At 41.8% G+C, this 13,843-nt stretch overlaps 1 protein-coding gene across 1 annotated transcript in view; it reads left to right on the forward strand.

Annotated features, from left to right (window-relative positions):
- The first annotated feature begins 706 nt into the window (after positions 1-706).
- The window catches only part of LOC133606801 (serine/threonine-protein phosphatase PP1-beta catalytic subunit), a 53,684-nt gene continuing 40,547 nt past the window's right edge, over positions 707-13,843 (forward strand). The window contains exon 1 of the mRNA XM_061961143.2: positions 707-858. Within this exon, the coding sequence (XP_061817127.1) occupies positions 807-858 (52 nt within the window). The 5' untranslated portion in view covers positions 707-806. The remainder of the gene's footprint in view (positions 859-13,843) is intronic.

The following is a 13,843-nucleotide window of genomic DNA, read 5'->3' on the forward strand; positions in this document are numbered from 1 at the left end:
GGCCAGGCGTTTATGTTTGTGACTCCCTCCCTGACAACTTCAATGAGTGTGATAGCCGTTGGGTTAGCAGTACGGGCTTTTGGCCTTCTGACTAGCACACTTACCTCTCATTCAGACGACGTGTTAGCGCCCATCTCGGGCAGTTGCAGTAATAGAAGATCAATACACAACGCTGAGCAGCCACACGGGGGCATCTGCGTAATAATAACATGAATTAATAATTATGCATTTGTATATTCACTATTTTCTTTTAAGTGACCCTCTAACAGCAACAAAACGGTATACCAAATTCACCTTCACGTTTTACCCGTCAGATGGCACTGCAAGCAAGTAACCAAACACTGCTTCGTGACATTTGAACGTAAACTACACGCCATGGTGCCTTTATTTCCCCCTATCCATGCATTCATTGCGTAATCTACTGTGTACTTTCAAACATTTCATTAACATTACATCATAATCTCACTCTCCATCAAGTTATTAGTGTAACCTGTTGCAAATGGTCTAGCGACAATGGTGCCTTCAGGAACTGCACAAAGTGTAGGACATCTCCAAGTACCTTGTGTAAATACGTCATATCAAAAATAGTTGACTCCGATGACCCTAAGTGGACTTGTGACAGGCCAATCGACGCCCCTCGTCGTGTTATTATGTCTACGTTTACAAAGGGATTAAAGGCCGCGCGATGGATGTCATAAACGGACGGAATGGGGGGGTGTTAGTGGTGCGTTTGAGGGCGGTGAGGCGGTGCCTTCTCGAGCCTCCTTTCACTCTCTCTGCGGCGCAGCGAGCTCCTTGGAACAGAAATGGCGGAGGGGGAGTTGGACGTCGACTCGTTGATTTCCAGGCTTTTGGAGGGTGAGTCTGACATAGTTTTTTTCCATCGCAGACTGCGTGCTGTTTAAGCGACACGTTGCTTTTTGGCGGATTCGTGTTGGCGCAGCCGACGACGAGCCGGAGGTTTCCAAGTGGCGCTGAGGAGAAAACATGTCTCAGCCACACCTTTAGTCCGCCCTTTTTGCCTTCTATTTATCCTATCTCTATCTTTTTCTCGCTTTCTATTATATTTGCACTGTCATGTGACGTTTACGTGGCAACAAAGTTGCAGTTAGCCGCTTGTTCTTAGCCCAACATGAACGCAGCACCAGCCTGTGTCACTGCCATTGTTGTCATTAACTTAATGCTATTATATTAATGTATTACACCTAATAACCCAGTTACGTGTAATATACATCTAGCTATGTTCTATTTTTATCACGCTGCTCATATGTCTTGAACGCAGCGTGGACGCTACTTTAAAAGTTGTCATGTTTTTAAAAACACAAGTGCTTCATATGGTTAACAAACTACGCCGAATATGTCTATGTAGTTGCTTAGTTTTAGGCAAATGACACAATCTCGACCTTATAAGGTGCATGTTGTATTTTTTCAGCTGTCTTAAGAAAAAAACGATGATTCTCGAAGGGGTTCGGCGTTTATATGCCGGGGATACCTATAAAAAAGTTGTCTTATTTATTAAAACAAGGCGTCACCTGGCAAATAAGTACACCGGAAGTGTCCGCTTAGTTGTTTTGTTTAGGGAAACAACAATGTCTTAAGATAATAGGGGCCGATGGCATTTTTTTCCAGCCGTCCTAAGGAAGAACGCTGGTTTTCCAAGCGTGGTATTTATTGTCTGTTGTGTTTACCTAAGCATTTTCTTTCTTTCTTGCTTTAGTTTATTTCGAACATGAACACACTTACAGCATAATACATCACACCATTTCATATCGTTTCACTTTACATCATGTCCGAAAAGAAGTAGGAAGAAGCTAAGCTTATTTAATCCTACCACTTTCCCACTTCAGAGCGTTTACAAATATATACGTTCATTTACGGACTTCTTCAGTTTTTGTAATAGATAATTAAGTGAGTCATGATAAACATACTGAGATGAAGAATATCTTATTTTTAATAAGGTTGAAAGTGTTTCTCATAATTGTTCTTCTTTGTACTTTGTAAGCACTATTAATTTGAACTAGCTCTTAAACTGGATCATATCAGTACATTGTTTAACTTCTTTACTTAATTTAATTTCACATACATGGGGCGGCATAGCTCGGTTGGTAGAGTGGCCGTGCCAGCAAATTGAGGGTTCCAGGTTTGATTCCCGCTTCCGCCATCCTAGTCACTGCCGTTGTGTCCTTGGGCAAGACACATTACCCACCTGGTCCCAGTGCCACCACACTGGTTTAAATGTAACTTAGATATTGGGTTTTACTATGTAAAGCGCTTTGAGTCACTAGAGAAAAGCGCTATATAAATATAATTCACTTCACACTTCATACTGATATGCTAAAGGTTCTAAGTAGGGCTGTGAATCTTTGGGTGTCCCACGATTCGATTCAATATCGATTCTTGGGGTCACGATTCGATTCAATATCTATTTTTTCCCGATTTAAAACGATTCTCTATTCATTCAGTACATATGATTTCAGCAGGATCTACCCCAGCATGCTGACATGCAAGCAGAGTAGTAGATTTTTGTAAAAAGCTTTTATAATTGTAAAGGACAATGTTTTATCAACTGATTGCAATAATGTAAATTTGTTTTAACTATTAAATGAGCCAAAAATATGACTTATTTTATCTTTGTGAAAATATTGGACACAGTGTGTTGTCAAGCTTATGAGATGCGATGCAAGTGTAAGCCACTGTGACACTATTGATCTTTTTTTATTTATTTATAAATGTCTAATGATAATGTCAATGAGGGATTTTTAAGCACTGCTGTGTTGAAATTGTAACTAATATTGATACTGTTGTTGATAATATTAATTTTTGTTTCACTACTTTTGGTTTGTTCTGTGTCGTGTTTGTGTCTCCTCTCAATTGCTCTGTTTATTGTAGTTCTGAGTGTTGCTGGGTCGGGTTTGGTTTTGGAATAGGATTGCATTCTTATGGTATTGCTGTGTATTGTTTTGTTGGATTGATTAATAATTAAAAATGAGAATCGATTCTGAATCGCACAACGTGAGAATCGCGATTCCAATTCGAATCGATTTTTTCCCACACCCCTAGTTCTAAGTGTTGTATGTGCATACAAATGTTTTAAATTAGATTTTCTTCTAAGGTTGCATTTCTCCTCTTCAGTAGAGGAGAAGTGTTGTACATTCTTTGGTAGCAGGTTATAGTTTGCTTTGTACATCATTTTAGCTGTTTGCAATTTTACCAAATCATTGAAATTCAATATTTTTGACTCAATAAATAAAGGGTTTGTATGTTCTCTGTATCCAACGTTATGTATCAGTCTAATTGATCTTTTTTGTAACACGGTTAACAAATGAAGCGCACATTTATAGTTACTTCCCCATATTTCTGTACAATAACTCAGATATGGTAACACTAGCAAGCAGTAGAAACACCTGCAATATTTGCAGGTAATTATTAATTAACATTTAAAGGTAATAGACTACGTGAGGTAAAGGTGTGTATTTAGTGTGTTGACTCATTCTTTAAAAGGGGGGTCCGAGCCGAGGCTGCTGTTGTGGTTTGTGCAGCCCGTTGAGGCTTTTGTGATTAAGGGCGATTTAAACACACTTTGATTGAAAAGCTGCACAAAAGTTGTTGATGTCACATCTGACACATACTGGGTGTTAAAAGTGTACTGGCCTACAAATATTGAGCAAATATCATGTTTGCACAACACAGGAAGTGCACAATGGCAGCAGCAGTGTGTTTATTAGGAGCTATGGTAATTATCTTCTACATTGCCTGTTAAATTGAAATTCAAGTATACACCATGTTTTTTTCTTTACAATATTTTTGTTTAATTTGTGTATATGGAGACAATTTTTGGTTGTTGTGAATGAAATAAAGGATAAGATGAAGACAAAGTCAGAATTAAGCTTGACATTTATACAGGACAGACTTGGGCTGGGCAATATGGCTGAAAACTGTATCACAATATAGTTTTTTTTAATTTGGGCAATACCGATAACAGTTGATATTTATTATGACTCATGGAACATATGGACTAAGAGAAAAATATATTAAATGTTAAAATTTTTATTTTACTGACTGTAATCCGCTCAGATATCAAGTCAGAAAGGAAAGGAAATGTCAACACAACCATGGAAAACAGTCAATGTAAACAACCTTCTAAAATCACAATAAACACTTGACAATAACTTCTTTAAATTGAGGCGCAAAAATAAGGAATATGTAAGAAATGCTTTTTAAAGTGTAACAAAATAGTGCAAAGTGTGAAAATGTAAACAGAAACCTGAGAAGAACCATTTTACGTGGTATATTTATGTTTACGTGCTCCGTGTAATGTTTATTTTGGTTTTGGAATTCTTATTTAAGTATGGAAACAGATGTATGTCACCCAGTAATTATCATTTAAATATTATTGAACCAAATTAATATTTTAAAGTAGCAGTTTTGTTATATGTTGCTATTTATTTTACTTATACAGTCCTGCACTTTCGTTCCTACCTGTTGTTTCCGTACATCCGAATAGGGAACGGACAAAGATTGAAAAGATCCTTTCAATGTGTTTTCTTTATTTTCATGACTATTTACATTGTAGAAGGCATCAAAACTATGAATGAACACATGTGGAGTTATGTACTTAACAAAAAAAAGGCGGAGTAACTGAAAACATGTTTTATATTCTAGTTTCTTCAAAATAGCCACCCTTTGCTATGATTACAGCTTTGTTATCAGTTATTTCACTTTTTTTGTTAAGTACATTACTCCACATCCACATGTGTTTATTCATAGTTTTGATGCCTTCAGTGACAATATACAATGTAAATAGTCATAAAAATAAAGAAAACGCATTGAATGAGAAGGTGTGTCCAAACTTTTGGCCTGTACTATATATAAATATATACAGTTGTGGTCAAAAGTTTACATACACTTCTGAAGGACATAATGTCATGGCTGTCTTGAGTTTCCAATCATTTCTACAACTCTTTTTTTTTTGGGATACTTGTTTGTCACAAAAAACATTCATGGAGTTTGGTTCTTTTATGAATTTATTATGGGTCTACTGAAAATGTGACCAAATCTGCTGGGTCAAAAGTATACATACAGCAACATACATGATCAATTTTGGTCATGTAGAAAAGTTACAATCAAATCAAATAGCTTCATGGCATGGCCTCTTAACTTCATGTGAGTGATTATGATTGATGACACATGTGGACTTCTCTGAGCCCATTTAAATAGGGCTCATGTGATGCAGTCATTATACTCTGTTACAAACGCAACAATGGGAAAGTCAAAGGAACTCAGCACAGATCTGAAAAAAAACAAATCATTGACTTGAACAAGTCAGGAAAGTCACTTGGAGCCATTTCAAAGCAGCTTAAGGTGCCAAGAGCAACTGTGCAGGCAATTGTCCGTAAGTATAAAGTGCATGGCACAGTTTTGTCACTGCCACGATCAGGAAGAAAACGCAAGCTGTCACCTGCAGCTGAGAGAAAATTGGTCAGGATGATCAAGAGTCAACCGAAAATCACCAAAAAGCAGGTCTGCAATGATTTGGAAGCTGCTGGAACACAGGTGTCAGTGTCCACAGTCAAGCCTGTTTTGCATCGCCATGGACTGAGAGGCTACCATGCAAGAAGGAAGCTCTTGCTCCAGAAGCGACACCTTAAGGCTCATCTAAAGTTTGCTGCTGATCACATGGACAGAGATAAGACCTTCTGGAGGAAAGTTCAGATGAAACAAAAATTGAGCTGTTGGGCCACAATACCCAGCAGTATGTTTGGAGGGGAAAAGGTGAGGCCTTTAATCCCAGGAACACCATGTCTACCGTCAAGCATGGTGGTGGTAGTATTATGCTCTGGACCTGTTTTGCTGCCAATGGAAGTGGTGCTTTACAGAGAGTAAATGGGACAATGAAAAAGGAGGATTACCTCCAATTTCTTCAGGACAACCTAAAATCATCTGCCCGGAGGTTGGGTCTTGGGCGCAGTTGGGTGTTCCAACAGGACAATGACCCCAAACACAGGTCAAAAGCGGTAAAGGAATGGCTAAATCACGCTAGAATTAGGGTTAGAATGGCCTTCCCAAAGTTCTGACCTAAACCCCATTGAGAATATGTGGATAATGCTGAAGAAACAAGTCCATGTCAGAAAACCAACAAATTCAGCCGAACTGCACCAATTTTGTCAAGAGGAGTGGTCAAAAATTCAACCAGAAGCTTGCCAGAAGCTTGTGGATGGCTACCAAAAGCGCCTTATTGCAGTGAAACTTGCTAAGGGACATGTAACCGAATATTAACATTGCTGTATGTATACTTTTGACCCAGCAAATTTGGTCACATTTTCAGTAGACCCATAATAAAGTCATAAAAAAACCAAACTTCATGAATGTTTTTTGTGACAAAAAAGTATGTGCTCCAATCACTCGATCACAAAAAAATAAAAAGTTGTAGAAATGATTGGAAACTCAAGACAGCCATGACATTATGTCCTTTACAAGTGTATGTAAACTTTTGACCACGACTGTATATACAACTTTATATCTGAAATGTGTATCTGGAAAAAAAAATTCGATGTTGCTTTTTTGTCTTACAATATCTAATATTTCTCTTAATTAAATTATACTAGCAATATTATTTTTTTAATGGTAAATAGTTATCTTTCTATTCAGCATGGCCCCAATAAATGCCTTGATAGTACAAAGGCATCCAGATGTAAGTTACCAATGCACAGCTGGTTTGCACCATGCAGAGAAGTAACTTTTGGGTTGTCTAGTTTCAACGGAGACGGCGACTCTTATTAAATGTCAGCAGCTGTCCCTGTCAATCATAAACATAAACCCCTGGGGACGCATGCACGCGGCGAGGCAGGCAGACTAAATTACTGACAGGCAGACACTGGGTCAGCGTTTTTAGGGGCGGCCATCAGTTTTTCTCACCCAAACCCCAGTGCATATATGGTAAAACCATAATCATTCATACTGTAACGCCTTAAAGAGACAATGGCTCCTTCGTGTAGACACAAGCCTGAGGCAAACCAGCTAAAAGACTGTGATGTCAGATGTGTTTGACCCTGGCAACATGCTGTCTTGTTTCTGGTCTCCCGGCAGCAGACTGGCTCGACCTGATTGACTGACAACACTCGACAATTCCCGCCCTCTGTGACGCTAAAGCTTGCCCTACGTGTGCTGGTTATATATATATATATAGGGAGAAACCGGTTTAGTCAACGCCCCTCGACCGGCTGGCTCACGTTGACATGAGTGGTTGTCGACATAATCGGTAACTAAACTGAAACTGGCTTTTGCTTGCACATTTAATGATAAATAATGATAAATAGGTTATACTTGTATAGCGCTTTTCTACCTTTAAGGTACTCAAAGCGCTTTGACACTATTTCCACATTCACCCTCTCACACATTGATGGCGGGAGCTGCCATGCAAGGTGCTAACCACGATCCACCAGGAGCAAGGGTGAAGTGTCTTGCTCAAGGACACAACGGACGTGACTAGGATGGTAGAAACTAGAGATTGAACCAGGAACCCTCAGGCTTCTGGCACGGCCATTCTCCCAACCGCGTCACACCGTCCTGTCAAAGACATAAGGAGAATGTCAAACTCTGATGTTGTGTTCATCTGTTTTCACCTTGCTTTCTGTTCTGAGCTCTTATTTTGGTACAACGGTTTCCTGTTTTGTCGTTGCTTTACGGCTGGCTTGGGAAGCAGCTACATGCTGATGTTTGTGATTTTTTTAATTAGAGTTCTTATACTAAGTGTGGTCATTTTGACCTTGGAGACTAATTTTTTGTTTGCTGCTTAGAGTAAGGTTGCTATTACATTTCTGTGTATCTTCTCGCTACTGCTGTTTAAAAAATAAATAATAATAATAATACTGTGTAACTCGACAGTGCAGTGTGTTTCTCATACGTTCATCCAATTTTAGGCTGCCAGAAATAGATTTAGGTGACTAGTAGGGTTGTACGGTATACCGGTATTAGCATAGTACCGCGATTCTAAGGAATCATATTCGGTACTATACCGCCTCTAAAAAGTACCGGTCCCCCACCCGTAGGGATGATGTTTGATAAGAAATGATCGAGTTCGAGCCCATTATCGAATCCTCTTATCGAATCGATTCCTTATCGATTCTCTTATCAAATCCAGATAGGTTGTTGTATATGGAAAAAAAAACAATATTTGGTTTAACAAAAGCTCACTTTTATTTTATAAGAAAAATAAATAAATAATAATAAATAAATATTGACTGTTACCCCCCTAAAAAAAAAATATTGACTGTTACCCAAAGTATATTAAGTGGGATTTTTCAGAAAAACAAATATATACAGTAACACAAAAACAACCTGTCTCTGTGATCACTATATGTGTATAAATAATAATGTAGTGTTGAATAAAATCAGTCCCTTGGGCACAAAACTGAAAATAATACAGCTCTCCAAAAAGTGCACTTCTGCTGCTATTGGAACATACTAACTACACACACTATGACACTAAGAACACCACAGTCATCAATCAACAATTCTTCCCCCTTACATGAGAGCGAAGCCTGGCAATAATTGCATATTGCCTGTTCTGCCCTTTACTATACGTGTTGAGGTTATACAGCTTGGCAGACAGCTAACAAGCAATCCAAAGCAGATTAATCCATTTAGGCTCTTTATTGTTGTTGATTTTGCTTTGTCTTTTCCTATCTTTACTTTTGTCTTGCACTGGACTGTTATTTTTATTTTTTTAAACTGAAATACACACTATGACAAATGTATAAGCTATGTGATTCAATTAACATACTGAAATGTAATACACAATATGTAAATATTAGCTTCACACAAATATATACAGTACTATTATCAAACAAATACTTCTGAGTGTTGAAACTATTTCGATGGTGGAAATACATGACTGGCAGCCATTTTAAGTCCTCAAAACATCCATTGAAACAGTGCACAAAAATTGTTTTTCAATAAACATCTTAGTATCAAACTTAAACACTTTCCACCTTAATATTGAGTTACATAAACAAGTTAAACAGTTTACTTACAGACTTATCTTTTCCAAGGCTTGTAAGCGCTAACATAACTTGTCTACTTCTCTATTGTCTCAACCCGGAAGTGCCCAAACAAATGACGCGTAGTATTTTCATATCGCCACAAGGTGTCAGTAAGAGTCTACAATCAAATGGGCATAACATTGCAGGTCCCACAGGGCATTTCCTGTACGTGGGAAGGTATTCGTTCCCAGGGATTCGAATAAAGAACCAACTCTTTTTCTTTACTATAGTGGCCTCGATAACGGGAACCGGTTCTCAACAAGGGATTCGAGTCCATGGAATCGGTTCTTTTGTTATCGAACAACCGAGAGAACCGATTTCGAACATCATCCCTACCCACCCGTCGTCATCGTCACCTCGTGTCGTGCAGACGAGCATGTTCGGCAGTGCACAATCACAGAGTACTTACAAGCAGACAATGTGTGTAGACAGAAAAGGGAGAACGGACACATTTTCGCTTGATAACTAAAGATAAAGATGAAGTAAGTTATAACACTGTAACGCCCTCAGGAAGAGGTGCTTTCAGACATGGCTAGCTGGCGGCTATTGTCTATCCGCAGTGTTGTAACTACTTTTTAATTTTTACTCCTTGTCTCCATGGCGACAAATATAGTACATTTATTCAGAGTATAGGACGAGTGATATCTATTCATGCTTCACTACAGAACGCAGCACACCGGAGTCATAATATTGGATGTGTTAAAAATGATCTATAGTTGACAAGGCCAAGACAAGATTTCACTATGCCCAATCATTAGTCATCAAGACGATTATCTTAACTTTGACTATGCACCATCATTAGTCATCAGGGCGATATCTTAACTTTGAACACACTACTTACAAGTGAATGAAGGACATGCTTAGTCAACAGCCGTACATGTCACACCCTAAAGGTGGCCGTATGAACAACACTGTCATAAATATGTGCCATATAGTGAAACCACACTAAACAACAATGACAAACACATTTTGGGAGAATATTTGCACCGCAACACAACATAAACACTACAGAACAAATTCCCAGAATTCCCTGCAGCACCAACTCTTCCGGGACTCTACAATATAAACAAACGCCATTGGTGGATCGACACCTAACATCCACTGTAATGATACCTAGTACAGTCGATACTACTATGATTACATCGATATTTTTAGCATCACAAAATCTTATTTCATTTTTTTAATTTATATTATGTTTATAAACTCAGGAAATATGTCCCTGGACACATGAGGACTTTGAATATGACCAATGTCTGATCCTGTAACGACTTGGTATCGGATTGATACCCAAATTTGTGGTATCAACCAAAACTAATGTAAATCATCAAACAGAAGAATAAGTGATTATTACATTTTATCAGAAGTGTAGATAGAACATGTTAAAAGAGAAAATAACCAGACATTAACAGTAAATGAACAAGTAGATTAATAATTCATTTTCTACCACTTGTCCTTAATACTTTTGACTAAATAGAATGAGAAATGACACAATATGTTACTGCATATGTCAGCAGCTAAATTAGGAGCCTTTGTTTGTTTACTTACTACTAAAATACAAGTTGTCTTGTATGTTCACTATTTTATTTAAGGACAAACTTGTAATAAGAAACATATGTTTAATGTACCGTAAGATTTTTTGTTCAAATAAAGCCAATGATGAAATTTTTGATTTTTTTGATGCCAACTTATAGAGACGTTGTCGCTGTGTTTATTATTTGTATTCATACCGCCAGATACTAGGGTTGACATTAGGGATGTCCGATAATGGCTTTTTTGCCGATATCCGATATTCCGATATTGTCCAACTCTTAATTACCGATACCGATATCAACCGAAATAAACCGATACCGATATATACAGTCGTGGAATTAACACATTATTATGCCTAATTTGGACAACCAGGTATGGTGAAGATAAGGTCCTTTTTAAAAAAAATGATAAAATAAGATAAATAAATTAAAAACCATCCATCCATCCATCTTCTTCCGCTTATCCGAGGTCGGGTCGCGGGGGCAGCAGCTTAAGCAGGGAAGCCCAGACTTCCCTCTCCCCAGCCACTTCGTCCAGCTCCTCCCGGGGGATCCCGAGGCGTTCCCAGGCCAGCCGGGAGAGATAGTCTTCCCAGCGTGTCCTGGGTCTTCCCCGTGGCCTCCTACCGGTCGGACGTGCCCGAAACACCTTCCTAGGGAGGCGTTCGGGTGGCATTCTGACCAGATGCCCGAACCACCTCATCTGGCTCCTCTCGATGTGGAGGAGCAGCGGCTTTACTTTGAGCTCCCCCCGAATGACAGAGCTTCTCACCCTATCTCTAAGGGAGAGCCCCGCCACTCGGCGGAGGAAACTCATTTCGGCCGCTTGTACCCGTGATCTTGTCCTTTCGGTCATGACCCAAAGCTCATAACCATAGGTGAGGATGGGAACGTAGATCGACCGGTAAATCGAGAGCTTTGCCTTCCGGCTCAGCTCCTTCTTCACCACAACGGATCGATACAGCGTCCGCATTACTGAAGATGCCGCACCGATCCACCTGTCGATCTCACGATCCACTCTTCCCCCACTCGTGAACAAGACTCCGAGGTACTTGAACTCCTCCACTTGGGGCAAGATCTCCTCCCCAACCCGGAGATGGCACTCCACCCTTTTCCGGGAGAGAACCATGGACTCGGACTTGGAGGTGCTGATTCCCATCCCAGTCGCTTCACACTCGGCTGCGAACCGATCCAGCGAGAGCTGAAGATCTTGGCCAGAAGAAGCCATCAGGACCACATCATCTGCAAATAGCAGAGACCTAATCCTGCAGCCACCAAACCAGATCCCCTCAACGCCCTGACTGCGCCTAGAAATTCTGTCCATAAAGGTTATGAACAGAATCGGTGACAAAGGGCAGCCTTGGCGGAGTCCAACCCTCACTGGAAACGTGTCCGACTTACTGCCGGCAATGCGGACCAAGCTCTGGCACTGATTATATAGGGAGCGAACTGCCACAATAAGACAGTCCGATACCCCATACTCTCTGAGCATTCCCCACAGGACTTCCCGGGGTACACGGTCGAATGCCTTCTCCAAGTCCACAAAGCACATGTAGACTGGTTGGGCAAACTCCCATGCACCCTCATGGACCCTGCCGAGAGTATAGAGCTGGTCCACAGTTCCACGACCAGGACGAAAATCACACTGTTCCTCCTGAATCCGAGGTTCGACTATCCGGCGTAGCCTCCTCTCCAGTACACCTGAATAGACCTTACCGGGAAGGCTGAGGAGTGTGATCCCACGATAGTTGGAACACACCCTCCGGTTCCCCTTCTTAAAGAGAGGAACCACCACCCCGGTCTGCCAATCCAGAGGTACCGCCCCCGATGTCCACGCGATGTTGCAGAGTCTTGTCAACCAAGACAGCCCCACAACATCCAGAGCCTTAAGGAACTCCGGGCGGATCTCATCCACCCCCGGGGCCTTGCCACCGAGGAGCTTTTTAACTACCTCGGCAACCTCAGCCCCAGAAATAGGAGAGCCCACCACAGATTCCCCAGGCCCTGCTTCCTCATAGGAAGACGTGCTGGTAGGATTGAGGAGGTCTTCGAAGTATTCCCTCCACCGATCCACAACATCCGCAGTCGAGGTCAGCAGAGCACCATCTCCACCATACACGGTGTTGACACTGCACTGCTTCCCCTTCCTGAGGCGGCGGATGGTGGTCCAGAATTGCTTCGAAGCCTGCCGGAAGTCTTTTTCCATGGCCTCCCCGAACTCCTCCCATGTCCGAGTTTTTGCCTCCGCGACCGCTGAAGCCGCACACCGCTTGGCCTGTCGGTACCTGTCTGTTGCCTCAGGAGTCCCATGAGCCAAAAGAACCCGATAGGACTCCTTCTTCAGCCTGACGGCATCCCTCACCGCCGGCGTCCACCAACGGGTTCTAGGATTACCGCCACGACAGGCACCAACTACCTTGCGGCCACAGCTCCAATCGGCCGCCTCGACAACAGAGGTACGGAACATCGTCCACTCGGACTCAATGTCCAGCACCTCCCTCGTGACATGTTCAAAGTTCTTCCGGAGGTGGGAATTGAAACTCTCTCTGACAGGAGACTCTGCCAGGCGTTCCCAGCAAACCCTCACAATACGTTTGGGCCTGCCAGGTCTGTCCGGCATCCTCCCCCACCATCGCAGCCAACTCACCACCAGGTGGTGATCGGTAGAAAGCTCCGCCCCTCTCTTCACCCGAGTGTCCAAAACATGAGACCGCAAATCCGATGACACAACTACAAAGTCGATCATGGAACTGCGGCCTAGGGTGTCCTGGTGCCAAGTGCACATATGGACACCCTTATGTTTGAACATAGTGTTTGTTATCGACAATCTGTGACGAGCACAAAAGTCCAATAACAGAACACCACTCGGGTTCAGATCTGGGCGGCCATTCTTCCCAATCACACCTCTCCAGGTTTCACTGTCGCTGCCAACATGAGCGTTGAAGTCCCCCAGTAGAACGAGGGAATCACCCGGGGGAGCACTCTCCAGTACTCCCTCTAGTGAATCCAAAAAGGGTGGGTACTCTGAGCTGCCGTTTGGCGCGTAAACGCAAACAACAGTCAGGACCCGTCCCCCCACCCGAAGGCGGAGGGAAGCTACCCTCTCGTCCACCGGGTTGAACTCCAACGTGCAGGCTTTGAGCCGAGGGGCGACAAGAATTGCCACCCCAGCCCGTCGCCTCTCACTGCCGGCAACGCCAGAGTGGAAGAGAGTCCAGCCCCTCTCAAGAGAAGTGGTTCCAGAGCCCTTGCTGTGCGTCGAAGTGAGTCCGA

The sequence above is a fragment of the Nerophis lumbriciformis genome, linkage group LG05 (assembly GCF_033978685.3).
Source record: "Nerophis lumbriciformis linkage group LG05, RoL_Nlum_v2.1, whole genome shotgun sequence".
NCBI classification, from domain to species: Eukaryota; Metazoa; Chordata; class Actinopteri; order Syngnathiformes; family Syngnathidae; genus Nerophis; species Nerophis lumbriciformis.